Source organism: Thermobia domestica, chromosome 18 (genome assembly GCF_964235325.1).
Source record: "Thermobia domestica chromosome 18, izTheDome1.hap1.1, whole genome shotgun sequence".
Classification (NCBI taxonomy): domain Eukaryota; kingdom Metazoa; phylum Arthropoda; class Insecta; order Zygentoma; family Lepismatidae; genus Thermobia; species Thermobia domestica.
The window spans coordinates 181,480,256-181,507,920 of NC_137471.1; the positions used below are offsets into that span (position 1 = coordinate 181,480,256).

Sequence of the window (27,665 nt, forward strand, 5' to 3'; positions counted from 1 at the left end):
TCTCGGGGTTCTCCCGTTTCCTCCCACTTTCTTCATTCCACCATTTCATTCACTTCTCATCATCACCGTTTCCTTCAACCGTGAGAAGTAAAACTGAAAGATTTCATTTTACAATCGACTGTGGAGAAAGATTCACTTGCCAGATAAGTCATTCTCAAGAGACTTTTTATTGCAGACACCCTTGTGCTCAATAAAATTTAAATTTTCTCTTTACAGCTTCTTTTTAGGTCGTATCAAGTTTCAAGATTTTGGAATTCTTCTGTATGTAAAATAAATACTTAAATATAGCAAAGTAAGACATGATTTAAAATAATAAGATAGCATGCTAAGAAAAACGAAGTTAGCCTCGCCTCATCCTGTTGAGATTAAATCAAACAAAAGAGATTTAAAAAAATAAGAAAAAAAAAACGAAGTAACAGAAGTAGTAGCAAGAGAGAATTTGAAAGATGTAGTTGCGTCTACCCTAGATAAGACCAACGGAAGTTGACCAAGATAAGGAGCTCCTTAGTGGCTGAGCGCTTAGCGTACGCGTCTTTGTCATGGGAAACGGGTTGGATTCCCGGCGGGGATAATGTGGTTTCGATTCCACGTTAATCATTAGGTCCACGTCCAATATAGCCTCACTGCTGAGCGGGACGTTAAACTCAACTCAACTGACCATGGTAGGGAAAAATGAAGGCTGAAAAAAGAGTCCTACACAGTCCATTAAATTGTGGGAAATGATTTGAAAGCAGCTTTTGACAATTTGTATTATTATTGAAATAACGTTTTAGTAATACATTCGTAATTTTAAAAATTATAATACTAAAAGAAAAAGAAACTAATTTTTTGTACAATACTATTTATAACATGTTAACTATTCTAACATGAGTCGAAACAACTGTTACAACACTTATGGACACATTTTTACAATAAAGATACTGTAATTCATATCTTGAATTTAATTTACACTTCACAGAAGAGAAAAGTGTGCAACAACAAATGAACTTATCTATGACAGTTGTATACACGTATAAATATTGAATAATACTTCTAAAATCTCAAACCTTTTTTGGAAACAAAGTTACGATACATGTAATAATTTGTTGAAAGGATATATTCTTCATCGAAGGGAAATGGGTAGGGATAATGCACCGGTGGTCGTGTGCTAGTTGCTTCCGTTCTAGCTTGTAGCTCATGTGAGGTTTTTCCTCTTTCATTGTTAATTTTAGAAAAGTCTGTTGACGAATGACTGATAGAATTCACTTGAACCTGTTGGTGAACATTATATCTTCGTTCATAGGTTTCTTTTGGCATTATAGCTTCTATGGGGTGATTCTGATTTCGTGTGTTATACCTAGCGGGTTTTGCTGGTGGCGCTGATTTCCACGGAGCGGGAGCAAAATGGCGAACATTAGAGTCCGAAACTCTTAGATTTACTTCTGGCTTTACTGTGACGTCACTGTTCGTAAAAGCAATTTCTGTATTTCTTCGTACTCTGTTCGGACGATGTACTTGGCCATTATGAGAAAGCAATGCTCGTCTACCACCTGTATGCTGAGAGGAATACATATTGTAATGTTGATTGCTGTAACGCTGCATGGTGTTTAGTGGCGTAGATGTTACAGAAGGGACTTCATACATTCCAATGTCATCTATATCTGAGTCTGTACTGGATGACTGAGGACATGGTGTGAACTGTGGACGAGGGATACGAACTTGATAATGGCTTGGGTGACGCCAGGGAAAGCTCCGATCTTCTACAAAAGAGTCTCTTCTTCGTTCCAATGAATGCAGTACTCGTTTTCGCTCGACGATGGCCGGTAATTCATAAACAGCGCGCCTCCTACCAACCACTTCAGGAAGTTCATATGAAAACTCGTCTCTGAAAAAGGAGAAATAAAATAATGTACAATCTGCAAAAATAATAGAAAGTCACATTCTTGTTAATCATGCAAGAAATATACAATATTGACTGTTAACCAAAAAAAGAAAAAAAGAAAAGAAAAGAAAAAAGAAAAAGAAAAAAAGAAAAATGAGATTTTCCAATCGATATATCCCAATGAGTAAGATTTTGTAATAGCTTTGTTTTACTGTTTTGCACAGTCAATGTCAAAATTCAGCAAAATTCAGTAATAAGTGTGCCATCAAACATAATATAAGATAGAAAGCATGCAAACACTGTGATAAAAGCCCTAGAATAAAATTAGTAACAGTGGGATATTAACCCTTGTGTATTACTGTGAAAAATATAGCATAAGAAATACCGTGGGGTCCCTTTGAGACCGCATTTAAAAATAATTAATTGGTGTTTCTTATAGAAATTTGATACAGATACATTTCAAAACAATACTTCATTGCAGTGCACTCCAACTGAAACTGTCACCTTCGATATCATTGAAATCAACGTCACGAAAAATAGAAAAGAAATACTTGATGACCTCTTCTCCAGATAACAGGCACAACTACAACTCAGAATAGTCAAGTCGTGTCGCCATCTTGGGGTTATTGCTTGAAGTAACGGGTTTCAGCCCTTTCAAGCTAGCCACTTTGTTATTTACAAGCTGATCAAAAACATAAGCAGGTTTCAAAATACAACGTATTTATTACTTCAAACTATGACTTGAGGAATAATAGACAAAATCAAATAATACAGCGTAATGTAAGAGAACATTTTTCTTAGTACACATCCAACTTACATCATTATGTCAATCCTGAAACGAATATTCGGACCCAAGAGGAACGGGAATGGGAAATGGCGGAAACTTCATAACGAGGAACTACATAATTTATACGGTTTACCCAACATTATTAGGGTCGTCAAGTCTAGGAGGCTTAGGTGGGCGGGCCATGTAGCTAGAATGGAAGAAAGTAGAAACGCTTTCAAAGTCTTGACTGGAAGATCCATCGGAAAACGGCCATTAGGAAGACCTAGGCGCAGATGGGAGGACAATATTAAGACGGATCTCGCAGAGATTGAAATACAAAGTAGAAACTGGATGCAGTTAGCTAAGGATAGAAGTCAGTGAAGAGCTTTTGTGAAGGCGGCATTGAACCTCCGGGTTCCATAGGCCATAGAGTTTTTTTTGGTTAGTTAGTTTATTATTATGTCAATAATGACACAACTTTCGCGAAATGCATATTAGTCATTTCTGCCATTTATTGAACATTATACAAACTACTAATTTTGCTCGTTTTGGTGAGGAGAAACAAAATAAGAAAGAAATAATTGATTACTTATATGGGTACTACCTTGAGGTTAAACAGAACAGACTTTTGGATACTCGTTCATTTAAGACATATAGTACATTAAATCTCTTTGGATCCCATAATGACCTCACGGAGTAAAGAGGGTTAATCTTTTGTTGGGACTACGCGGGAAAAGTAAAGAAAGACCCAAGTTAATACGGAAGATAAAAGAAGTAAAGTACTTGTCAGGAGTGTCAATTGAACTGGAAACGAAAAACTCGTTTAGTGACAAGAGACAGGGGATAAACACATAGAAGGGAACAAGAAATGAGCTAAATACAAACACTAGGATGATCAAAAGCGGGTAGGATAAGGAAGTACGAAGAAACATAAAAACTTGGTGGTCATCTTCGAGCAGTGTTGGTCGGAAATGACCATGCTGTTAGGGCAAAGTGAGCATGATCAGGACAATCCACGAGCAGATGTTGAATACTTTATCTAGCTCTACAGACCGCACATAATGGTGGGTCTTCGCCACGAAATAGAAATCGATGTGTCGAGTATGAATGTCCAATGAGAAGTCAAATTAGAATTCGTTCCTTCTGTTCAGATCTTGAGCTGTTGTCCAGACACCAAGTGCAGTTTCCGTACATGTAATTTATTGTTTACAGCTTGGTCCCATTTGAGCTGCCAGCGCTGATGCAACTATGCATTGAATGGAGCACCCTATCTTCAAGAGCAGTAATATTCGCTGCATTGTCAGCTTCTTCATTACTAGCTATACCAACATGCCTCAGAAAGTAGCAGAGTTGTACCTCACATTCCTTTGCTAATAACTTGAGACATAACAGGATGAAAGGATGTTTATTTTTCACACCAAGAAGGCTACTCTGAGCACTTTCATACTCACAATAGATTAAGATCCTGCGTATACGACATACAGATACATCACGTGCAGTTTTAAAATTGCAAAGAGTTCAGCAGTGAATACAACACAGCAGTGAAAAACTTAAAACAAATCTAAAATTATTATAAAAATAAGTAAAAATGATGTTTATAAGGTATATACAAATAAGATAGTGAAATGCAACAAAGAAAGAGAAAGAATACTTCAGTATAAGATAAGAAAGGATAGTCGATGCGTACTATTTTACAATTCATATGAAATATATACAATAAATTGAATTAAATAAAATTAAATAATTTGGTAATACAAGAACTGATTATTTGATAAAATTAATTATATTCATTTCAGGTTCAAAAGATGAACTCATTCAATTATCAAGAAAATATATATTTGTTTTGATGAAAGACCATTTGAAAAGTGATCTACAAATCACAACTGAAAATTTGGAAAATCGCCTATCTTCGAAGAGTGGTAGTTGTTTTAAAATGTGCGACGTATTAAAATATTTATGGAAGATATTTTTTTTTAAGACTTACGACACCATTAATTCATGCGTTTCAACTTTGCGAGAAGAGCCTCAGAAGGAAGTTAAGAAATTATCTGAAGATGTAGTTAAATTATTATGTTTATCAACCACTAACTGATCTACTGAGAAATATTTACAAGAACATTCATGGGAAGATTTAGATGAAGATCCACATGGGGCACCTGACGATGATTCCAGTGAAGCCGATTATTAAATTTTTGTATTTTGTATACTTTTTAATAAATTGAATTGCATTCGTAAATACTTTGTTTTAATTCTCCAATCCTATTTTTTGTACACTAATCTTCATTAACACTGGATAATTGTTTCTTGGTATAATTTCAATTTTCAACGTGTAATTATACATTTTCACAAACGCATACTACATTTTTTATATCATTTAATCATTTTCTCCAATTCCGATCCGCCATATTGCATCCATTATTTTAAATTTTTCCATTTTGATATGAAATTTGTAATCAGTGAGGTGAAAACCTCCTAGTATACAATTTTTTGTTACTATATTCCACTTTTTCAAAATGTGAACCGCCATATTGGAATCGCCATTTTGAAATTTTCAATTTTGATATCAAGTTAGTGATCAGTGAGGTTAAAAACCGCAGCATATCCATTTTTGTGCACTTTGAAAGAGATTTTGAATTTTGGCCCCGTTTTAAGCATTTCGCACCACTGTGCGATGTGCGCAGTTGCGTAAGGAACAAAAGTGGATACAATCTTGTCGATAGAGAAAGTAAATCAGGCAGTCGTTGACCAACGTCAAAGCCTATTCAGAGCGAGTTGTACTATCAACAAGACTAAAATTATTAAATTGCCAGGTCGTCCACATACAACAATCCATGAACGGGAGCTAGTATTTGTGTCATAGCACAGCAAAGCACTTATTGCCACAGTAAAGAGAGAGTTACACTTAAGAGATTGCATTGTGGAACGCCAATTTCTTGCAATAAGCGGTTGGGGTATGTGAATTCTAATCAAACTCGAAACTCCAGATTTCGAAGAAACTGGTGTAAAAAGAGGCCCGTACAGCTTTGTACTCCCATAGAAGATATAACGTGACATACACGAATAACATAATAACATGTTTTCCCTTTTTCTTGCATCTATAAAAAGAAAAAATATCAAGATTGTCCTCCACTATACCTTCCATCATTGAGGCATTACTCTAAGCGGAACTGGAGGATAAGTGTGTTTCTTCTTATCCAGAGGACTCAATGGTTACTAATGTGTAAGTTTCTGTTTCACAATACGTGATGCAAGCAACAGGCTGAGATTTAACAGATCACTCAACTGCACGGCCTAATGTGAACTTTAATTCTGTAGTTGTAGACTTTTTAGGTTGGTTCGAGGTAGAAAGTGGTGCACTCTTTAAGAATTGTTCCCTCAAGGATTGTTGAGCAATATCGTCGGGAAATTTCTACAGAAATAGTGGTGGTTTCGGTAGTAGTGATTTTGATGACAACTGAGCAGTATTCATTGCTAGCAGAACAAGATCAGAGTCCTGACGCCAACAATCTGTATTCTGTGTTAAGTAATTTCAGAGCAGATGAAAAATTGGAGGCAAAAGTATGCACTGGTTTGATGTGACGCTTAGCGGAAATCTTTTCAGTAATAAGTTCACGGATTACTTTGTAGTCCTTCAATGTCAGACAATCACGAGGCGAAGCTGGATGTGTTGCTCTACAATTGGCACATTTAGAAGGGGCAGTGAAATGAACCTGCCTTATGTTGAACCATGTGCTGCGTCAGAACAATTACCACAGATTGCAGAGACATTGCATAACTAGATGAGTGGCCAAAATGCTGGAATTTAAAACACCGCAAAGGAGAGGAATGTATGGTCTCATCTTCAAGCGACAATATGCTACAGTAAGATTGGGAGATGGGGGTGGGATGGCAATCATAATGAAACAGGAATATGTATGTTGTAGCTCGCAGCTGAATATATGGACTCGGTTAACGTCCAGAACATACTACTGAAGAAATTCATCACTGATTTCAGCTCAGAGAAACTTTGAAGGTCAAAGCAGGTAATTACGCCTTTGCCACATTCAGTTGAAGTCCTTCAACGTGTATTGAGACTGTGCACTTGAGGAATAATTTACATTGTCCTTAGCAGTCTGTATAAGAAGAGTTCCATTTCTAAGTTTACGCAGCCCCGCTGGAAAAGTTCCAGTGGCAATATGTTGCAAATACCTAGGAAAAAACTTAAATCTTTGAGTTTAATGTCCCACGATTATACCTGTTAGGCTAAGGAAGATGATCATTAAAGCAAGTGAATGATGGAAGAATTGGTGGAATGAGAAAGTGGAGGGAAACGGAAGTATCCCGAGAAAACCCATGGGCATGATGTTGTCTACCACAAACTTACTTAGTTGGTGATCGAACCAAGGACCTCACGCTCTACCACTGAGCCACCATGCACCCCGCAAATACCTAAGTAGAATAAATGGTGAACGTTTATTCAAACTAGCAGCAGTTTCTTGCTTTGATTTTTTGATAACCAAAAATCGTGGGACATGTGACGACCTATTCCTCATTCGGTGCCTGTGATTTATTATTTGCTTCTCTCACTTTTAAGTGGGTTTGATGCTAACTTATGTGATGTTGCGAACATAACCATAATCTCCTGCACTTCCCGTCGTCGTTCTGGAGGACCAATGAAGCGGGCAGGTACTACGTACCACAATCCTTGTCAAGAAGTTGAGCGATGACTCCAGGCCCAATATACAAGGAGCCAGCGTCACTTCTATCCTCGACTGATGGATATTTATAAGGAGGCAACATCTCATCGGCTTCTTTGCCACGTTCTTAGTTTTTCCTTCCAGGGCATCGCTTCATACAGGCTAGGCGCCAACAAGCTTCACTTCGTCGTCATATGACCCCAGGACAACCAAATTAGATCTAAGAATCATTACCAGGTGAAAATAAGTCAAGAATGGACCTATAAACTGAGTCCATACGTTTTGGTCAAGTCACAACGGAAAATCAGACCGCTTCATTTGAGAAATCATATTGTACAGTAACGTTATTCCCCTGCGGCGGATTAGTGATCTAGGTGATCATCCGCATCGGGGGTTTTACGCGAGTCCCCCAACCTAAAAGAGCAGTGGATATTGCAGTTCCGAAGACCTGGACGATGGGGTCGCCAGTTTCATGACAACGGAATTAAATCTCTTTGAGCTAAATAAAATGATACAAGCGAATGCGTAGTTTTCTGAAAAAGTAATAAAACAACATATTTATAAAATGATAAATTGATGTTGTACGAGATTGGGTTGAAACTGATACCGGGACATCTCTCATTATAACTCTGGCCAAGCGATAGAAGACGGGAGCAGTCCTGTGATCGGCTTTCTTGGAGGGAAGAGTGGTGCAAAAAATGAAATGTAAGCTTTTAAGTTTAACGTCCCACGATTATGCCGTCTAGGCTAAAGGAAACCGTGATGATGAGAAATGACTGGAATGGTGGAATGAAGAAAGTGGGAGGAAATAGGAAAACCCCGAGAAAACCCATGCACACGGTGTTTGCCCACCACAAGGCCCACTTGGCGCGAGCTGGGATCGGCTAGGAACCCCAAGTACAGAGGTGAACGCTCTGCTACTGAGCCACCGCGGCCACCTCGGTATGTGCTTAAATGCGTTTTGACTAGGTACATTTGCGTCCAACACTTAAGCATGATTAGCCGAGGGAATAGGGCATGAAGAACAATAAATCGTAGCAACGGAAACAATCATACCATTATACCAACACACGATACATCCCTCACACGGAACAGGCAACATATGCCAGAACCATGGTAGCAGGGGTTTACACAACGGAAATGCAAAGAATGGACCATAACTTCGTATCACAAAAACACAGACGCACTGCTGTCACCGGTACCCCATGCTAAAGATTAAGTTGTTGAGCAGCTCTTGGGACAGCTAATTCCACTCATCACGAAGAAAAGTGCAGAGCTCCAAGTATGTTCTGGGGGTATTTGCCTGGCTCAAACACGTCTCCTTAGTGAGAACAAAGGATGTTCAATTGGGTTTAGGTTGGAAAATCGCGCTAGCCACCCCATGCGTTCGATATTTTCCGTTTCTAGGTAATTGTCCATCAGGTTAGCACGATGGAAATAAGCATTTTAATCTAAGAGCAGAAACTTGGGTGGCTGCGCCCCTGAAAAGTCGCATATAGGGATGCGGAACCTAATTCTCCGGGCAGTGGCGTATCCTGCATCGATGATATTCAGGTCTGTATGACAGTAGCGTCTTCTGACGTGGATGTTAGGGCGTTGGCAAGAAAGGAAACATATATTAACCCTCACAACCATAGGCGATACTGGAGGGGGAACTCCCTTTTCCCAGGAGCAAAGATGGGTCCACCACATTGTTTTACTGATCAAAAATATTGTAATAAATTTACCTCAATTTACGCATAACTATTTTAGTGGCATTCGCATTCAGCATACGAGTATTTAATAGTGACTATACTTTGCCCACCCATCGATTTCCTGAATATAGTCTATACCTGGAAGTTCTCGCAATTTTCGAAAGTGAGGAACTATGATCGTCACTGCATAATGTCCTATTTACGCCAACATTATATAGAAATTTATGTCTAACAATTTACGTGCTCTGTAAATTATAAAGAGCAAACAAGGAGGATGTTATTACGTAAGGAATACATTTAATTATAATAATTATAGTATAAGTAAATATACCCTCAAAATATGAAACTGAAAATAAAAAACAAGCAATTATTTATTTACAATTATGTGAATTTCAGCCCAAGTCGTCTTTCTTTGCGTAGCAACCTCTGGATTACTGCTTTAGAAACAGTAATAGAGGCCCGAAACCGTAAGTCTTGAGGGTGATCCACTAACAACAAAGTAATGAAAATTAGGGAAATAAAAAGGCAGAATGGAAAACCGTTTTGTAGCTTAACGTCCAGACTTTTTTCTTTTTTCTTTCTTTCTTTCTTTCTTTCTTTCTTTTTTTTTTTTTGCATCAACTGACACTTCCAACACAACTTGGATCGAGAAAAAAAATGTTTCTTTTCACCTTACTCCTTACACGTGTTTTAGGAAGAACTCGATTGCACCATCAACTTTTGAATTAAATGATATGTTTAGCAATTAAAAAAAGTGCGTAGATCATAGCCCCTCTGCCCCCCAAAAATGTTTTCAGTATTGCTATAAAATATCTGTACATCCACAAATAAATCTACAGAGTTGGCAACGCTTGAGAGAAGCAGAAAACTCAAGACGTTAATTTCATAACCAACACCTTGGATTACACAAGCACGAGGTGAGAAACACGAAGCGCATGCGCAATAGGAGTCTTCTAAAACAGTGAAACTTCAGCCATAGCGTTGCCAACGACTTACTCGCAGAGTTGCCTCCTCAAAACATGACTGAGATCGCACAGCACTTCCCTCTTCTTTTGCACTTCAACAGATGATTCTGTCTCGTTGAAAATAAAAAATCCCAAGTTCTGACGATCCGTTTAATTAAATTAAAATTCTCTTTTCTTCATTTTTCGTTGGGCGTTAACACACGACTTGCACACCCAGAGAAGACGCTACTGCTGTATGACCATCATCATAATGCATGCCCAGGAAAGTACACTACTCTCACCATATCATTCCCTTTCCACGATGTTTAAGGGATGAAAGTAAGTTCCTTGTTCGTGTCAGATCAGCATGCGATAGGAATAGAACGGAAATTCTATAAAGATTCATCCTTGAACAATACACTGCTCCGTTTATTAGGGATCGACTGGCGATATTCTCGATACCACTGAGAGCGGGCCGTTTTGTGCGCTAGTGTCAGTGGAACTACGGTGGAACAAATGCTGCTGGTCGTGGGTATACAGAACATCGGCATCCAGTCTCCGGTACACAGTTTGGCATCCTTCAGACGGCTGCAGTGTCTGTTGAAATTTAGCTTCCAGGCATAGTTCGGTTGGAACATGCAATTACGCTCAGATGTCAGTCCTTCTATTATGGACTTGTCACAGATGGACGACCTCCACCAAGACTACGGATGACGCCTTTTGTGTCAATAAACTTTTCCACAACCTGAACATGACACTTTGCAACACATCGATGGCTGGTACTACTGCTGTCTGTGCCACTCCATTAGAAGTCACTGATAATATGATCCGTGATAAACGCACCCAAAAGACATCTTTCTGCCAGATTCTTGCGTTTGGCACATTCAACTCGGCAGTACCCTCCCTCTCTTACTGAAACAGATTTATGCACACAGAAAGCGCGCATTTCGGTTCGTTTTGTGTTTTTGTTTTTTTTTTTTTTCATATAGGGCCAATTTGACGCTTGCCGCGGTTAGTCCAATATGTCTCATAAGCAATACGCACCTTCCGTCGATCTTATTAGTGGCGTTGATAGAGGGAGTGAGTGGGAGCAATTAAAATATTTTAAATAGTAAAGAGAGTCGAAGAATACGTATATGTTTTGAAATGACTTAAGGAAACAAATAATGTGGTACAAGTTACAGGTTGCTCAGTAAGACCTGTCGACAATGGCAGTTCAAAGAGAGTACCTAAACAGTGACGATCAGGCACGTAGCCAAGGGGGGGGGGGTCCGGACCTCCCCCCCTTCGAGACCAGAAATGAAAAAAAATTAAGGAAGGATAAAACGAAATGAAATGAGAAAAAGAAGAATCGGCGTTAAAAGTTAAAAAAAAGAAAAGACTACAGGAAGCTTTTGGTTACTCTTTCTTACCAGGAGATTTCTATTAGGGGTCTACTTGCAATACATGGTGGCGAGGTGAGTGGGATATCCTGGAAGAATCAGGGAATTTGAAATTTCCGGAACTTACGCAATTCTTAGAATTTCTGCTACTAGTCAGGGAGATTTCAAGCTTCTGAAAGCATAATGCCGGTTGTGTAACAGCGTGGACATTTTTGATCATAATTTTTCGTCATCGCATCCTTGCAGTATCAAACATGTTATTTCAAAAACAATTTTCTACTACTCCTTTAACCTGTCATTTGGAACAGACAGTAGTTGAAGTAATAATAAAAACAAAAATTTATGTGAAAGGAAAGTTCTGTTAACATTTGATTCAACACAGAAAGGAACGCAGATATTGTAAAATATTTTACAAGACATTATTGAGTTTGTACACTCATGTCCAAAATTATTGTCGCATGTCTATAAATATGTTGTTGTTGTAGTATAATTTGATAACGAATTCGCCCGGTATTTTTTTTATATTGTTAGTATGTGTATTATTGGCAAAGACATGTATATGGCAAATTTCATGTCAAAAGAGCAGTAAATAAGAACAATAAAACGAAAATAAAACTTTCTTGTCTATTTAGCAACATTTTGTTTTACTCATTCTAATTTTCGTATTTATAATTCTTTTCCTATGAAATTTACCACAAATATACATTTCCTGATTATACCTATAGTATCAGTATTAAAAGTACCCTGCAAAATCATTATTACATTATATTCTTACAAGAAGACAGTTATAGATATGCGACAATCATTTTGGACATTAGTGTACTTTAGTGAATATGTACTTTTTATAATAGTTGAGGTCGTAATGAAAGGAAAATTGTTATATTTGAATGAACAGAGGAAGAACTTAAATATTGTAAAATCATTTTCATTATTTGTTTTCTTATTTTACTCGAGATTTCTTCGTAGTTTGTTATTAACTTAATTGGTATTTTGCATCCTGAACATAATACTAACCCGTTATTCTCAACAGCACTACGGGTAGTCTGTCGTACAAGAATTATATCTATAATTGGGAATACTTGGGAACCGAAGAAAAAGAAATGAAATTTGAGTTTTACGTCCTACGGTTATGCCGGTTAGGCTAAAGGAGACGAAGATGAGAAATGCATAGAAATGGTGGAATGAAGAAAGTGGAAGGAAACGGGAGAACTCCGAGGAAACTCACGCACACGGTGTTTGTCCACCACGCCCACATTTTGGGATCAAGTGGATGGATCACTTGCATCAACGACCTTGTTTTGTAACTTCTGGTATACCCTGGCCAAAATATACGATAATCTATCAAGGAGTTGAGATTTTCTCTCTCCTGGGCAGACACAGAATAATTAAGACCGTTTTTGGTAAAGCACATCCCGTTAAAATGCAGTAGAAATGAGTTTTTGTGAGGTGACAAAGATTAAAACTATTGGAAGCTTCTTGTTGAGGACTAACATTTCTATGGATATTAGGGAAGTGGTTCCCCCGCGCTCAGTGCTTTCTTTGATTTTAGTTCTATTTCTTGACTTTAGCACGCAATAACTATTTTCTCATCTTTAATGCATTTTTGTGAATTTTTGGTAATAACCCAACAACACTGAATTACCCAACAAATAATGTCGTTTAGTGACTAATTTTCCTTGCATTTTATAAAAACATTATTTCTAAAAGTTTGGTTTATACTTATTATCTTTGTTACTCTAAAGCTCTCTCGTGGCTAAGCGGTTAGCGTACTCATCTTTGGCGTGGAAGATCCGAGTTCGATTTCCGAAGGGAACTCATGTGGTTCGGATTCCACGTTAAGATCGAGGTTCACGTCTCATGTAGCCTCGCTACTGAAACTAAGCCAACGTAATGGGGGGAAAACAGTCTAAAATATTTTATAATTAAGCATACTTTACAAACTTAAAATTTTCAAGTAATTAAGATTACAGTATACATTTTATGTCTATTTTTCTCACAATGTTATTATTTGATTGCTTTGTGCTCTTAATGCTCCATACAATAATCACAAGCTTCAACAATTATTGTAATAGAAAGCCGTGAATATAAGATGCGAAGCACTGTAGCTTTTGTGTCTTAATTTATTTCTCAACTAATATCGATCGTTTTCGATTATTTTTACATGTAAACACACTATCAATTTCCCATATATAGAAACAGTCTCCCTACATTAAATGAGAATTTTTAAAAATGTTAGGGCATGTTCTGTTTATTTTTAATAAAGACTTAATGTACTGAATTTCAGCTCCCTAAGTTGAACGTCTCCTGAGATATTCAATTTTTGTTAAAAATTCGGATCCCCCCATTTCCCCTTAAGATATGTATTATAATGAAAGCGATATGGTAACATCCCAGTTGGGATTGGGGTCCTATGGGCCTAGCTATATACCAAAAGTCATTTCATTTGGGTTTGCCATTTGGCCTATTGATTACGCGCACACAGTTACATTCCTTTTTTTTTTTCTACAATGCACTGAGCAGAGTAGGTCGGTGGCTGGTAGGTCACAGTGACTCACGTCCTGTTGACCATGATCCATTGACCCACTCCATCTCTGCAACGGAGGCTAACCATGCTTTCGACTGCTCCCTAGTCTTGATATATTTTAATGTAGGTAATACAAATCTATATTTTCAATACAGAAAAAAAAACTTCTTAAAAATGTCTTTGCTTGTCTCCCCCAAAGTAAAGCTGGCGTCATCATTGGGTACTAGAACTTGACCTACTGGGTTCGTTTCCCGGCGGGAGCTCATCTGGTTCGGATTCCACGTTAATCAGTAGGTCCACGTCTCATATAGCCTCGCTGCTGAACGAGACGTTAAAATCAATATCAACTCAATTTAACCTTGACCTACTATATACCTGTGAATTATGTTATGCAAACTTACGGTTCCCGAGTTATACGCGGTGAAATTTTGAGTCACATTTTCCTAATCGAAATGATAATAATTATTGTTAAATGATATTTTACTTAAGGCCCAACGATTATGTGCTTTAAGCTAAAGGTGAACGTTGATTAATGAAAGTGACTGATGGTAAAATTAAGCTCTTGGTGCTCCCCCTCCGGGAATTTTACCCTGGACCATATGCATCAAAAGGGTACGCGCTAGCCTCTAGACAAGCAGAAAGAACGATAATAAAATGAAAAAAAAATTCAGTTTAATGTCCCATGATTATGCCCTTTAGTCAAATGAGACGGATAATTAAGGCAAGCGAATGATGGAATAATTGGTGGAATGAGAGTGTGGGAGGGGAGTAAGTATCTGAGGAAACCCACTGACACGATGTTGGAGGACAATAATAATAAATGGAATAAGGGGCATTGCGTACAAATGGTTTAAATCGTATCTGGAAAATCGGAAGCAAGCAGTAGAAATTAAATACAATAACAGAGAAACAAACCAAACTACATACCACATATCGGAGAAACAAGAAGTATCATGTGGAGTGCCACAAGGATCCGTATTAGGTCCGTTATTATTTTTGATATACATTAACGACCTACCAAGTAATGTTGCTCGAGCAGAACTATCACTTTTTTGCAGATGATGCTAATATTATAGTAAAAGGGAAAACAAATGAGCAAGTTACAGGTAGTGCAAACGAAATCCTCTGTAAACTATCTCACTGGATTCTAGAAAATAGTTAGACATTGAACAATTATCATCATGTGCGCAACAAACAAGCACAGCCTGTGAATACTTTAATTGAAAATAATGAAATAGACTACGTGAATTCAAGCAAGTTCTTAGGAATTTGGATAGATAAAAATCTCTCCTGGGATGTGCATATAATAAAGCTTAGTAAAAAATTAAATCATTTTTTTCGCAATTAAAGTACTCAAAAACGTTTTAAAAGACTCTACTTTAAAACCGTTTACTTTGCATTATTCCAATCGAATTTAACATATGGTATTATAATTTTGGGAAACTCAGAGAAAGCCAAAGTAGTTTTCTCAATACAGAAACGAATAAAAGAATGATGGCAACTGCTAAGCCAAAAGATCACTGCAAACCAATATTTAAAAAAAAAAAAAAAAAAAAAAAACTTCGTATACTTCCAGTACTCTGTAAATTTACTGATATTTGTAAAGAGACACCGAGAGGATATCCTTACGCGGGTAGAAGAAAAACATGATCATGATACAAGAAACAATTTTTTTTTTCTATTGTAGACTACAGAACTGTATTATATGAAAATGGGTGTAAATACACGGGTGTATCATGCTTTACAATAAACTTCGCAAAGATATAAAGACTCAGGACTCTGTTCCCAAATTAAAAAAAAAAAGAAAAGAAATATTTATTACAATACAGCTTTTACTCGGTAGAAGAATACATGAGCTGCAAACAGCGTAAAAAATTAATATCATCATAGTAAATCAGCGCCATTACTTGTTTCTAGCATTAGATATACAGTATGTCCAAGGAATTCTATATGCACTGCAAGTAATAATTGCTTACTGTAACATTATTTGTAACAACAATATAATGCAAAAATGTAACCATAATTATGAATATATGCAATTTACATTATTAATATCAGTCTCTCAACAAAAAACTTCAGGTACAAATTGAAAGTGACTATCTCTGACTCTCAATCTCTTGAACCACCCGACCGATCTCGATCAAATTTTTGACGTAGGTGCAGTTCTATCCTGGGAGTGATTTTTCCTATTCACTTTGACGGTAGGACTTAGGAGAGGAGGAGATATACACAAATCAATAAATATAAAAATAAAAGTAACTATGTTCGTGAGTTAATAACTCTTGAACCAAACGACTGATCTCAATCAAATTTTCAGCATAGGTAAGGTTCGGACCTAGGATGTTTTCATCATTTTACTTTGACGGCACAATGTAGGGGACGGGAAGGCGGGACATATATGTAATAAATAAATAAATAAATAAATAAAAATAAAATAAAAATAAAAGTCACTGTCTTTGTAACCTCATCACACTTAAACCACCGAACCGATTTTAATCAAATCAACATAGATGAGGTTCTAAACTGGGGTGGATTTTATCATATCCCTTTGACGGTAGAACTTAGGGTACGGGTAGGGCACGAGAGATCATATATATATAAACTTAATTCTTGAACCACCTTACCGATCTTGATCAAATTTTCAAGACAACGTTCGAGCCTGGAAAGTTTTTTTTTTTTTTTAATATTTTCACTTAGACGGTAGAACCTAGGGTAGGGGTAGGGGAGATTAATATATAAAAATAAATAGAACTTAACTCTCTTGAACCACCCAACCGATCTCGATCAAATTTACAACATACATGACATTCGGGCCTGAGAATTTTTTTTATCATGCCGTGCCCCACAACAAGGGGAGGGGAATAGGATATATAAAAATCACCGAAAATGACCAATATCAAAGAGCGCTTCAATAATAGTAAAAACGGGACATATTACTATTTTTCCTTAATTTAACCCAGCGAAATTGGGGTGTGTCTTAGATTCGAGGACGTCTTCAATTCGACTAATTATCGTGAAATTCTTAATTCAAGATATTATTAACGTGTTATTAAAACTACTTTGCTACCCATAAATATTTTAAATTTTGTATCATATTCAATCATTCAGACAACAATAGTGCCCTGCTCTTGCGCATTAATTGCGGATTTCCTAGTTTACATATTATTATTATTATTATTATTATTATTATTATTATTATTATTATTATTATTATTATTATTATTTCTTTTACTCTTGTGTTTATATATAAATGACGTGTCCAGTTCAGATACCGGTACATTGTAGTACAGTGCTAAATGTATGAAAAAAAGGAAAAATACAATACAATACAATAATAATAGAGCTCCTTCGTGGCTAAGTGGATAGCGTACGCGCCTTTGGCGTGGGAGACCCGGGTTCGATTCCCGGCGGGAGCTCATGTGGCTCAGATTCCACGTTAATTAGTAGGTCCTGTCGCATATAGAATCGCTGCTGAAAGGGATTAAACTTCAAATAAACTCAACTCAATAATAATAAACAAAACACCCAATCGTGAAGAAAGTAAGCATCCTGACAGACCTTAACCTTCTACACGAGAGACTGACATATATTATGGTTTCAAAGTTATGCAGAAAGTTCTCAATCAATTCTCTGTGCATATTAGACAAGTTTTAAATACTTTATAAATAATAACTGAACATGAATCCTGAGAGAAAAGTATTAGAAAATCAGATGAAGAACCTTTTTAGGATTATGGTACGTCACTTGTTAATTTGAAGTAAAACTGTAAGATTCAGCGAAGAAGAACGTTTTAAAATGGCCCATTTATTTCACTTCACAATATATCCCAAGATGGTGAATGTGAGGATGGTTCATTTATCGAATTCTTTTGAGAGATTATTCACATCACATTGAATAAATAAGTACCAAGAGCAATATTGAAAATTCATATTTTAACTTTGTATGAATCTAACTGTAAAGTACTTGTTCATCCTAAACGAAGGGAAAATCCCAACCTACACCTCCTCGCGGGAGAAAGCAGGCAACGTGTTTGGCGACTAACGTAGGTGGGGACCGACCGAGTCCCGGGATAAAAAGCCTTCTCGGACGGCGGATGAGCGGGTGGAGGTTAGAGAATCATCTTGTCCTTAGCAGGGGAAACGGTTTTAAAAGGCGGATGAACCACTAAGTGGTCAACGACATAAAGATGTGGAAAGGAAATGGGAATACTACCACTTTATCTTTTTTCCTAGGAGGGACGAAGAAGAAGAATAAATAAACAAACGAAGATGTTTTAAAACGGATAGGAGAGAAGAGAACATTGTTCAATTGGATTAGACACATCTTAGGACAAAATCCTCATTAGTCCCAGGACCTGCTCAAAAGCAGAATATACTTAATAATAAATCTTATTGAGATAAATGAATTCTGAGCAAAGCAGTATATCTGAATAACTATATTAAACTATGTTAGTTTTGGCATTAAGTCAAGATACCGGGATGGGAGGGGAGCAATGCGTGACAACGTAACTAGAAGTAATTGAAATTAATTCAAAGTATAAAGCATATTAATTGGTTGATTTCGAGTTTATCATCCCGTTCACCACCAAGGATATATGGGACTTAGATTACAGCTTAAATGAGGGATCCGAATCTTATGAACTTCCCGCAAGAATCGAGTGTTCAAGGCGCATATGCTAATTATACAGTAACGAGGGAGTTCGTCCCAAGTGTACGTCCTATATGCAAAAGGAGATTTGTGGTCAAGGGCGCCGATCCTGAGGGGGCGTCCCCAATGCTCATGTGGGCTCCCATGTATTTTTATGAATATACAATATTCGGCATAATTTGAATTCAATTTGTCTTAAAATCCTCATGTATGCATTCTTAGACCCTTATCTAGAACCAAACACACATATGAACGGAGCCCGCAAAGTTACAGAGAAATTGGCATCCTTGTCGGCGATTAATGAAAATGAGTCATTATATACGAAATAGTGGAATGAAAATGTAGGAAACGCAAGAACCCACAAACACAATATTATCCACCACAATATCAGCCTGGAATTGACGAAGGATATCCCCCATCGGAGCTCACCATACCCTCCCAGAAATAAAATTGCGGTTAACTTTACAATGCCCGCTCCAGGTGGAATACTCACTCAGAAACGAGAAATTACACTCTATTTTACGAAAATGGATCAAAACTTCCCTAACCTTAAGCTAACCCGTTCCTACCCCTACCTTACTTAACCCTATTTTACTCTACTCTACTATACTATACTATACCCTTTTAAGCCGGCCTTACTAATCGATGCGCAGCTGGAGCGTGTATTGTAAATTTTCCCCTGAAATTGATCGAGAAGTTCGAAAAGAAACGAAATATTTCAGATTAATGCTCGTTAGGTTAAGGGAGACGAGATTAAGACAAGAATGATGATAGAAGAATTGGTTGAATGAGGATGGGAGTACGCGGACAAACTTACTTTACTGGGATTGAACCAGAGACCCCTACCAGTGTTTAGCGCTCTACTACGGAGCCACTGTGTCCCCGATAAAGAAGTTTGAAAAAACGAACAAAAAAAAATGCTAATGTAGTGTATCATAAGGATAACCAAAGTGAAGTAAGCTAAGATCTCGGGAATAAGATAAATCTTGGAAGAAGAAAATAGAGTACTGAAGAAAATGAAATCTTTGAGTTTTACGTCCCACGATTATGTCGGCTAGGCTAAAGGAGACGGTGTTGATGAGAAATGAATGCAATGGTGGAATGAATAAAGTGGCAGGAAATAGAAGAAACCCGAAAAAAACCTCGAACACGGTGTTTGTCCACCACAAAGTCCACTTGGCGCGAGCTGGTACCGGTATCAAACCAGAGATCCCACGCACCAGAGGTGAACGCTCAACCACCGAACCACGGTGCTCCCAAGTCAATGGTACGGTTTGAGTGAGATCCGAACCACCGCGATACGTTCCAACTTGAAGGCTCCCCATCTGGAGTCGAATCCGATACTATATGCACCAAAGACCCACGTGTTAGCCATTACACTAGCGGGAAGAGCGGGAACTCCACTGCATCTCCACAACAAGCTTATATATTTTAATACCAAGGATAACTGTATTCGACTGAAGAAATCCTCAAATGTCTGTTTATTCTCACTGGTGTCAGGGGCGTCATTTAGGGAGGGCAGGAGGGGGCAATTGCCCCCGAGAGTTCAGGAATACATATACTTTAAGAGATTCTCTACTAATATACTAGTACAAAACGTGAAAGTCTTATGTCAGTGGAGCATTTGCCCCCCTCAAGCGAAGTCTGAAATGACGCTCCTGATTGGTGTGCGCGTATTGACACTCATACACAAGCAAATCTCCCCTTGTTTAATTCAAATATCTCTCTAATTGTACCAGAATACTGAAGCACACACAATATTTTGTTTCTTCACTAAAAAACAGTCAACAGTGACAAGCATCCACACTTAAAGCAACTAATAATAATAATAATAATAATAATAATAATAATAATAATAATAATAATAATAATAATAATAATACCTGCTTCTTTGTAGACTGGATTTCTTCTGTCCTAAGCAAATACAGTGAAATCCTGTGGACAGTACATCTACGGGCGATGAACCTGTGTTCCCCATACTCCTCGACCAAGGCACGGATACACTGACAAATATTGAAACGAAATGACGTGATTTTGTTTTGCTGAAAAGTCTGATAGAGGACTCAATCTTTTGCCTTCAGGCTGTGCCAATGAGTCAAGGAAGTGAGATAGCCAAAAGAGCCACTGAGGTGCTCCTATTCGCCAATCATAGAAACAATTGCATATGTTTTTCGTTCAACGTCAGGTGAGTCATCCTTGTTTTCCAGGCGAATCTTAGACAACGTAAACAACTATGTGATTCTGAACAACATAAGAAAACAAGTTGGATTTTGTTGTCTTCAAGGGTTGAAATTTATCTTTTCTTTCCTTTTTCTTTTTGGTCTTATTTCAATTTAAAACTCGAAAGATTTTTCAGAAGTTTGTTAAAGTTTTCCTTTACCAACTCGAGATTTTATATTTTTCAAACAATATAATTTGCTCCATTATTACTTTATGGTCGGGATCGCAATACGGCAAATTATGGATGCGTTAAAATATTAAATAGCACTTTTGATAAACTGGATACTTTCAAATATTTAGGATCAATATTAACAGACGAAAACCATATTGATTAAGAAATTAAATGTCGACTAAAACCAGGGAATTCATGTTATTATTCAGTTCAAAATCTCTTGTCGTCGGAAATTCTGATGACTAATTTGAAGCTTAAAATATATAAAAGGATAATCATGCCTGTTGTTCTGTATGGTTGCGAAACGTGGTCGCTTACTCTGAGGGAAGACCGTAGACTGAAAGTATTTAAGTCCTGAGACGAATATTCGAACCCAAGAGGAACGAGAATGGGACATGGCGGAAACTTCATAACGAGGAACTACATAAGTTATACAGTTTACCCAACATTGTTAGGGTCATCAACTTTAGGAGGCTTAGGTGGCCAGGTCATGTAGCCAGAATGGACTGCGCCATGTCGGGGTAGGGTTTCTCTGTGTACTCCCGTTTCTTCTCATATTCTCATTCCATCAATACTTCCATCCAGGCTGTAAATTGTGGGGGCAGGAGGTCAACTGTCCTTCCAGGGAAGTTCCCCGCCGTTCGAAGTGGACCCACTTTAAGACAAAATTTTCTTACTCCATATAAGATACGAACATAAAATTAGAAATGAAGCATCAAACAGATTCACTACATTACACAAACAAAACAGCACACAAAAGGTAAATAATACACGAATGAGTCGGGGCCCCATTTCAGTAAAAAATGTCTACTATTAGGGACCCTAGAAAGAATATTTATTTGTATGGCTTTACGATTTGTTAATATTGTCCCCTTAATTAATTTGTCATGTATGGAACGGGCCCAGGAGCGTAACTAATGGCCCCGCAGACCTTGCCGTGCGGGAGGGCCCACAAAATCCGGGGACCACAAAAAGTAAGAGAGGAATGGAAATAAGGGGCCTATTTTTCTTCCTAGGGGTCCAAATATTAATGCTTGCCCCTCCAGGAAAAATCTAAGTTACGGCGCTACTCCATCATCATTCACTTGTCTTAATCATTGTCTCCCTTCGGCCAAAGGGCATAATCGTAGGACGTTAAACTAAAAGATCTCATTTAATTCTTATTTCGCACAGTTTCCATCGTTACTTCACTACTAAACAGAAATGGTAGACAGAGCTCCTTCGTGGCTAAGCGGTTAGCGTACGCACCCTTGGCGTGGGAGGCCCGGGTTCGATTCCCGGCGGGGGGCGCGGTGGCTCAGTGGTAGAGCGTTCACCTCAGGTGCTTGGAGTCCCTGATTCATTCTCAGCTCGCGCCGTGTGGACTTTATGGTGGACAAACATCGTGCTCGTGGGTTTTCTCGGGGCTCTCCCGTTTCCTACCACTTTCTTCATTCCACCATCTCATTCATCTTTCATCATCACCGTCTCCTTTAGCCTAACCGGCATAACCGTGGAACGTAAAACTTAAAGAAAGATTTTCGATTCCCGGCGGGAGCTCATGTGGTTCGGATTTTACGTTAATCAGTAGGTCCACGTCTCATATAGCCACGCTGCTGAACGAGATGTTAGACTCAATATCAACTCATCAGCTCAGAAGTGGTAGAAACCTCAGGTTTCAATATTGTTCTCCATACATAAAAAATGGTAAGAGATACCTAGAAGTGGCTTTAAGATATTGATTAAGGTCCTAAGAACTTATTTTCTCTTTCATTTTTTCCGCCTTTCTATATTTTATATGAAATGGTACAAATTGATCAGTCTCGGTTTCAATACTAATCATTACAAAACTATTAGTGACAGGCTGTTATAAATACAAGATGTCTCAAAAGTCCCCTGACATAAGGTAACTCTGTTATTATCAGTTACAACAAAACGTAAGAGGGGAAACCGTCTCCAAATATGATATTTTCAACCTAAAATGAAGGAATTTTTTAAATCGGACGAGCCGTTTTGGCTGTACACTCTTTATGCGCCCAGTGTTAAATGAAAATGCAATGTTGCGATTTACCGGGAGGTGGATAAATTTTATAAGAGTATGGTGAATGGAGGCATGTTTGAAATGTGCGCTGGCCACCGACACGCTAACGTAAAAGAAAGTAAGTTCATTCACTTATGTTGTTGGTGAAGGTACTACCATGAGCAAAATAAATGACGCGTCTCTCTATTTTGAAGTTTTTTGAAAATATCTCCGTTTTCTTTATATGTTCGAAATTTCGGAAGGTTTCCCCAGCAGGACAGGTTAATAACAAACCCGTTTTTAATATTTGTGTTAGATATTAGCTTAAAATCTGGACTGGAAGACCCATAGGAAAACGACCATTAGGAAGACCTAGGCGCAGATGGGAGGATAATATTAAGATGGATCTCGCAGAGATAGGAATACAAAGTAGAAACTGGATGCAATTAGCTAAGGATAGAAGTCAGTGGAGAGCTTTTGTGAACGCGGCACTGAAACTCCGGGTTCCATAGGCCATAGAGTTAGTTAGTTAGTTATTAGCTTAAAATAAAGAAATTAGAAGCAAAAAACATTAAATCGACAGAAATCTCGAGAATTACCAACTCTGCTAAAGTGGGAAATTTTCAAGAACACGAGGGAATTCTGCAGTTCAACACGAAGCAGCGACATCTATGGCAGTGAGAGAAGCGTGGATTAGATCTACAAACGAAAATTTTAACGAAATATTTCTAGTATGTCTTATTATATGCATTATCAGCGAACTCCAAATATATGAATCTATGCTAAGTATTAACGTATAGATAGTGCAAATAGTGGAAATTACCTATGGAAAAAGACGAATTGTTAGCCCAATCGTAATGAAAAATCGTCTTTACTGTAGAACAGGTTCAGCTTACGTAAGAGAGCAAGTAGCTCAGTTAGGTAAAGCAACGAGTTTGTATACCGAAGGTAGACGGTTCGAATCCCGTGGAAGTACTGTTGTCATTTTTATCACTAAGGTTATTTTATTTATTTTTTATTTGGGAAAGAATCAAATTGTAACATATGTGTAAAACTCATGACGATACCAAAAAAAAAAAAAAAAGAAAGAAAGAAAATATCGTCGCATTTGCATTAGTGTCTCTAATTTTTGTTTGCAAACAGATTCGTAATTATTTCCCCTGTGCTCACTGATGCATAACGAATGTTTTCCAGTAAATGTTAATTCTAATTTGGAGAATTTTATAGTTTCACAATGTTTCTCACTACATAGTCTTCTATCTACGTGTTTGGATATTTTGATAACAGATTTCCCTATTAAATGTTTAATTTTCTCTATAAATATTTGTCTTAAATTGAAATTGTTTTGAATTTACTACATAAGCAAAGTTGCCCGAAGGAGGGGAGCTCAAGTAATAGATATTCTACGTAAAAGCAACCTATTGTAGAATGATGATGCTTCTTACCTTCAGCACATAATCTTAACGTTAGAGAGTCAGAGAGAGAAAAATCCTGGTTTTTCCTCCTCTATGACCACCCATCTTAAACCTCTACATATCATTGTTCTCTCACATAATTTCGGCTCTCCAAAGACATTCATATTTATTATTATTATTATTATTATTATTATTATTATTATTATTATTATTATTATTATTATTATTATTATTATTATTATTATTATTATTATTATTATTGTTAATGAATATGCCACCCTTACATAATGTTGTAACTTTACACATCTTAGTTTAAAGTGCTTTCTTTAGTAATAATTTGAGCAACCACGTCACAAAATTTAAAATGTATGAGGGGGCACGACGTTTTATTTCCCCTCCTCTCTTTTCAGCACCCTCCAACAGAAGGTATATAATTTCTGAGAAGCAGGGCAGACAAAATGAATAAGAAATATATTTAGAGCATCCTTTCCTCCTTCGTGAATGTAATATCACGTAGCATTTTTTATTCTACTGAAGACGACCCTAGGCCGTTATGGTTAGGTAACAAAAGAAATACCTAATATATTTATAGCGCCCCTTATCTGTAATATTACCTCTTCTTTATTTGTTCGAGGCTTCCCTACACAACCAAGGGTGACAAAAAGAATAGGAAAAGTGTCTAAAGATTACAAAAGACTTTATATTTGGTCAGAAACAAGGCAGTATATACACAACATTGCTTTCGTTAACAAGTGTTTCACCCTTGAGTCGCTTATAAAATTATGCAGAATAGCTTTTGCCGATCATTGTTCTAGAGGGATTTGTCCAGGATGGTTTGGTGTCGAGCTAATAACGATAAGTATATTTATTTACATCACTGTTAAAGAAATAGCAAACTTTCTGAAAGGAACTTACTTAGGAAACAGATCTTCCTTCTACTTAGCCAGAGACCACTTAGAAAAATTGCATCTGGCATTCTGAGTGAAAGTTCTATGGGACCATTAGAAAAATATATTTCCGTTTTCACGCTGATGGTAGAATTTCTTAAACAGTTATTGAATTACGTTCGAAGGGTAGGCGTAAATAGCGCCCCCGCAACAATGTGGCGTGGGGACCGCACAAGCTGCAAGGCCAAAAAATATACAGAAAGTACGCAGGGGCGGAGCAGGCCAAATTCTCACACGGGCAAAGTGACTTTTTGGCGCCCTTTCCCTAGTAGTAGCCTATATTTTACATTTTATCATAGTGTTTTTAATAGTTTAAACCAGGAGCGTCATTTCAGATTTTGCTTTGGGCGGGGGGCAAGACCTCTTGATATAAGTAAAATTTCGCGTTTTTCACTGATTTACTACTATTCTAATGATAAAATCTATATACATCTTAAACTCACTGGGGGCAAATGCCCCTCCCTGCCCTCCCTAAATGACGCCCCTGTTTTAAACCCATTTTCAAAAAGAAATCCATTACCTAGGAAAACTTCAAAAAGAATATGGCCCGCTATAAACAATACCAACTCCACCCCCCTGGTCTAGTGGCTAGCACGCCTGCCTTCTGTGGTACCGGGTCCAATTCCCGGTGGATTACTGTTGAACGATAAAAGTGGTTCGGATTCCACTATAATTAGTATCCACATCTCCCTTGCCCATTAAGGCATAACCGTGGAACGCTAAACTCAAGCAAACAAACAAACAATACTTAATTCCCGGTACTCTTTATTCTACATGCCATCTCTCAATTTTTCGATACAGCCCCCTTAGTACTATGAAACTCTCTTCTTCCATAGTGAAATGGAAAAAGATCATATAATTGCCACTACTTTACAAGAATATAAACCAAAAACGTCAGTAGAAAGCACATTATAAAATTTACTTTTTGAGGCTCGTTTTGGTGCCCCTCTTTCTCTGGCGCCCCGGGCAGTCGCCCGGCCCTTAGTCCGCCCTTGAAAGTACGGACGCATAACTAAGGACTGCGGAGGAGAGGTTAACCTTCATGTTATGCCACTGGTTTGATGTGTTTGAAATGTTCAGTAAGTGATCAGTTGGTGAAATAATTTCGACGGTTACTGATGTTTAAAGTTTAGCTAAAGTAAAGCTACCTAATCAAATACATTTGATATCGCGATGTCACAATTTGATTTTTCCTCACATAAAAAAGATAAAAACAATAGTAATAAAAACCCTTACTCGTACTGGGCTCCTAACTAACTAACAACCTAATTCTTACAGACTAGTTGCTCTGACCAACTGCGTTTCGATTTCTTACGCGAAAGAAGTCTGTTATATTAAGAGGCATGCTTTTCATTATCAAAACTGTTCGAAGTAATACGAACATGGCTTAAGAACAGAGACGGAACTGAATTACCACTCGATTGACCTTGAGGGCAAATCACCAAAGCGTAGCTATAAACGTAAGTTCAGCATGCATTTCTCTGGAGTTGTGTTCAGTATTCCTATCTGCCAGTCATGCTTGTTCGTAGGAGTAATATGTTAAAAAACCTAACCTTTCGATAGAGCACAATGACAGAGAATCAAAATTAATGAATTCTTGCTCTTGTGAACTTGGGATACCACCATGTGCAATAAAACTGTCGCGTCTTCTGAAGTGATATTTTATCGAAAATAACTCGTTTTCCTTTATATATCCGAAGTTTTTGAGGGTTTCAAAATGAGAAAACGTTACTGACAAACAAGGACGCATTTAGGGGTGGGTCCAGGTGGTCCGGACTCCCCTCTGAAATCCTAACTTCTTTGTAAATTTAGCCTAAATTTAAGGATTATCTTTTAAATTTTATTATAATTTATCCTAATATTGAAGTCGGACTTCTCCCGAAACAAATTACTGCATACGCGCCTGCTGACAATTTTCAATATATTCCTTAAATAAGTAAAATATATTCCTTAAATAAATAACTAAATTAGGAGCAAAAAGCTTCAACACGGGCTAACTTTTGTCCACTGCCAATATTGTTAGAAGGGATATTAATAGCAAAAACTGCTAGGCAATGCTGAACCTTGGAACTTCACTCCGAACAGCAAGCTTATTATTGAGAACTACATATGAAACATTTTATCAAAACTTATCTAGGTTTTACCTGGCATGAAATTATTATATACACCAAAATTCACTCTCCTAAAATGTGTATCTAAACATTGCTCTACGTATCTACGAAGCAATGAAAATTATTTATCGAAATATGTGAGCAGGGAATTCTAACAGCCAGCCATTTTATTTAAATCGTAGTAAACCCTGTAACCGGGCGATAACGTGAAGACAAAGCTTGGTCCATTGGTAAAGTGTTGGAAGAATATAAACTCAATGTTCGTAGGTTCGAATCTATCCACTCACCATAACATTTTGTTCTTATG

The 27,665-nt window shown here is 37.5% G+C and overlaps 1 protein-coding gene across 1 annotated transcript; it reads right to left on the reverse strand.

Moving 5' to 3' along the window:
- Window positions 1-735: 735 nt before the first annotated feature.
- Window positions 736-20,649, reverse strand: LOC145674896 (uncharacterized). The gene is made up of 2 exons (XM_081745155.1): window positions 20,378-20,649; window positions 736-1,864 (listed from the first exon to the last, which is right to left on the reverse strand). The coding sequence occupies exons 1-2, from the start codon at window positions 20,470-20,472 to the stop codon at window positions 1,033-1,035; spliced, it is 927 nt and encodes a 308-aa protein (XP_081601281.1). The 5' UTR covers window positions 20,473-20,649; the 3' UTR covers window positions 736-1,032.
- Between the last annotated feature and the right edge of the window lie 7,016 nt (window positions 20,650-27,665).

Excerpts from the sequence above, each read along its gene's own strand:
- LOC145674896 (XM_081745155.1), bottom strand. The coding sequence starts at position 20,472 with ATGGGGAACACAGGTTCATCGCCCGTAGATGTACTGTCCACAGGATTT. Across the intron at positions 1,865-20,377 it reads TCCAGTCTACAAAGAAGCAG|AGACGAGTTTTCATATGAAC; the intron begins GTATTATTATTA and ends CTCCTTTTTCAG.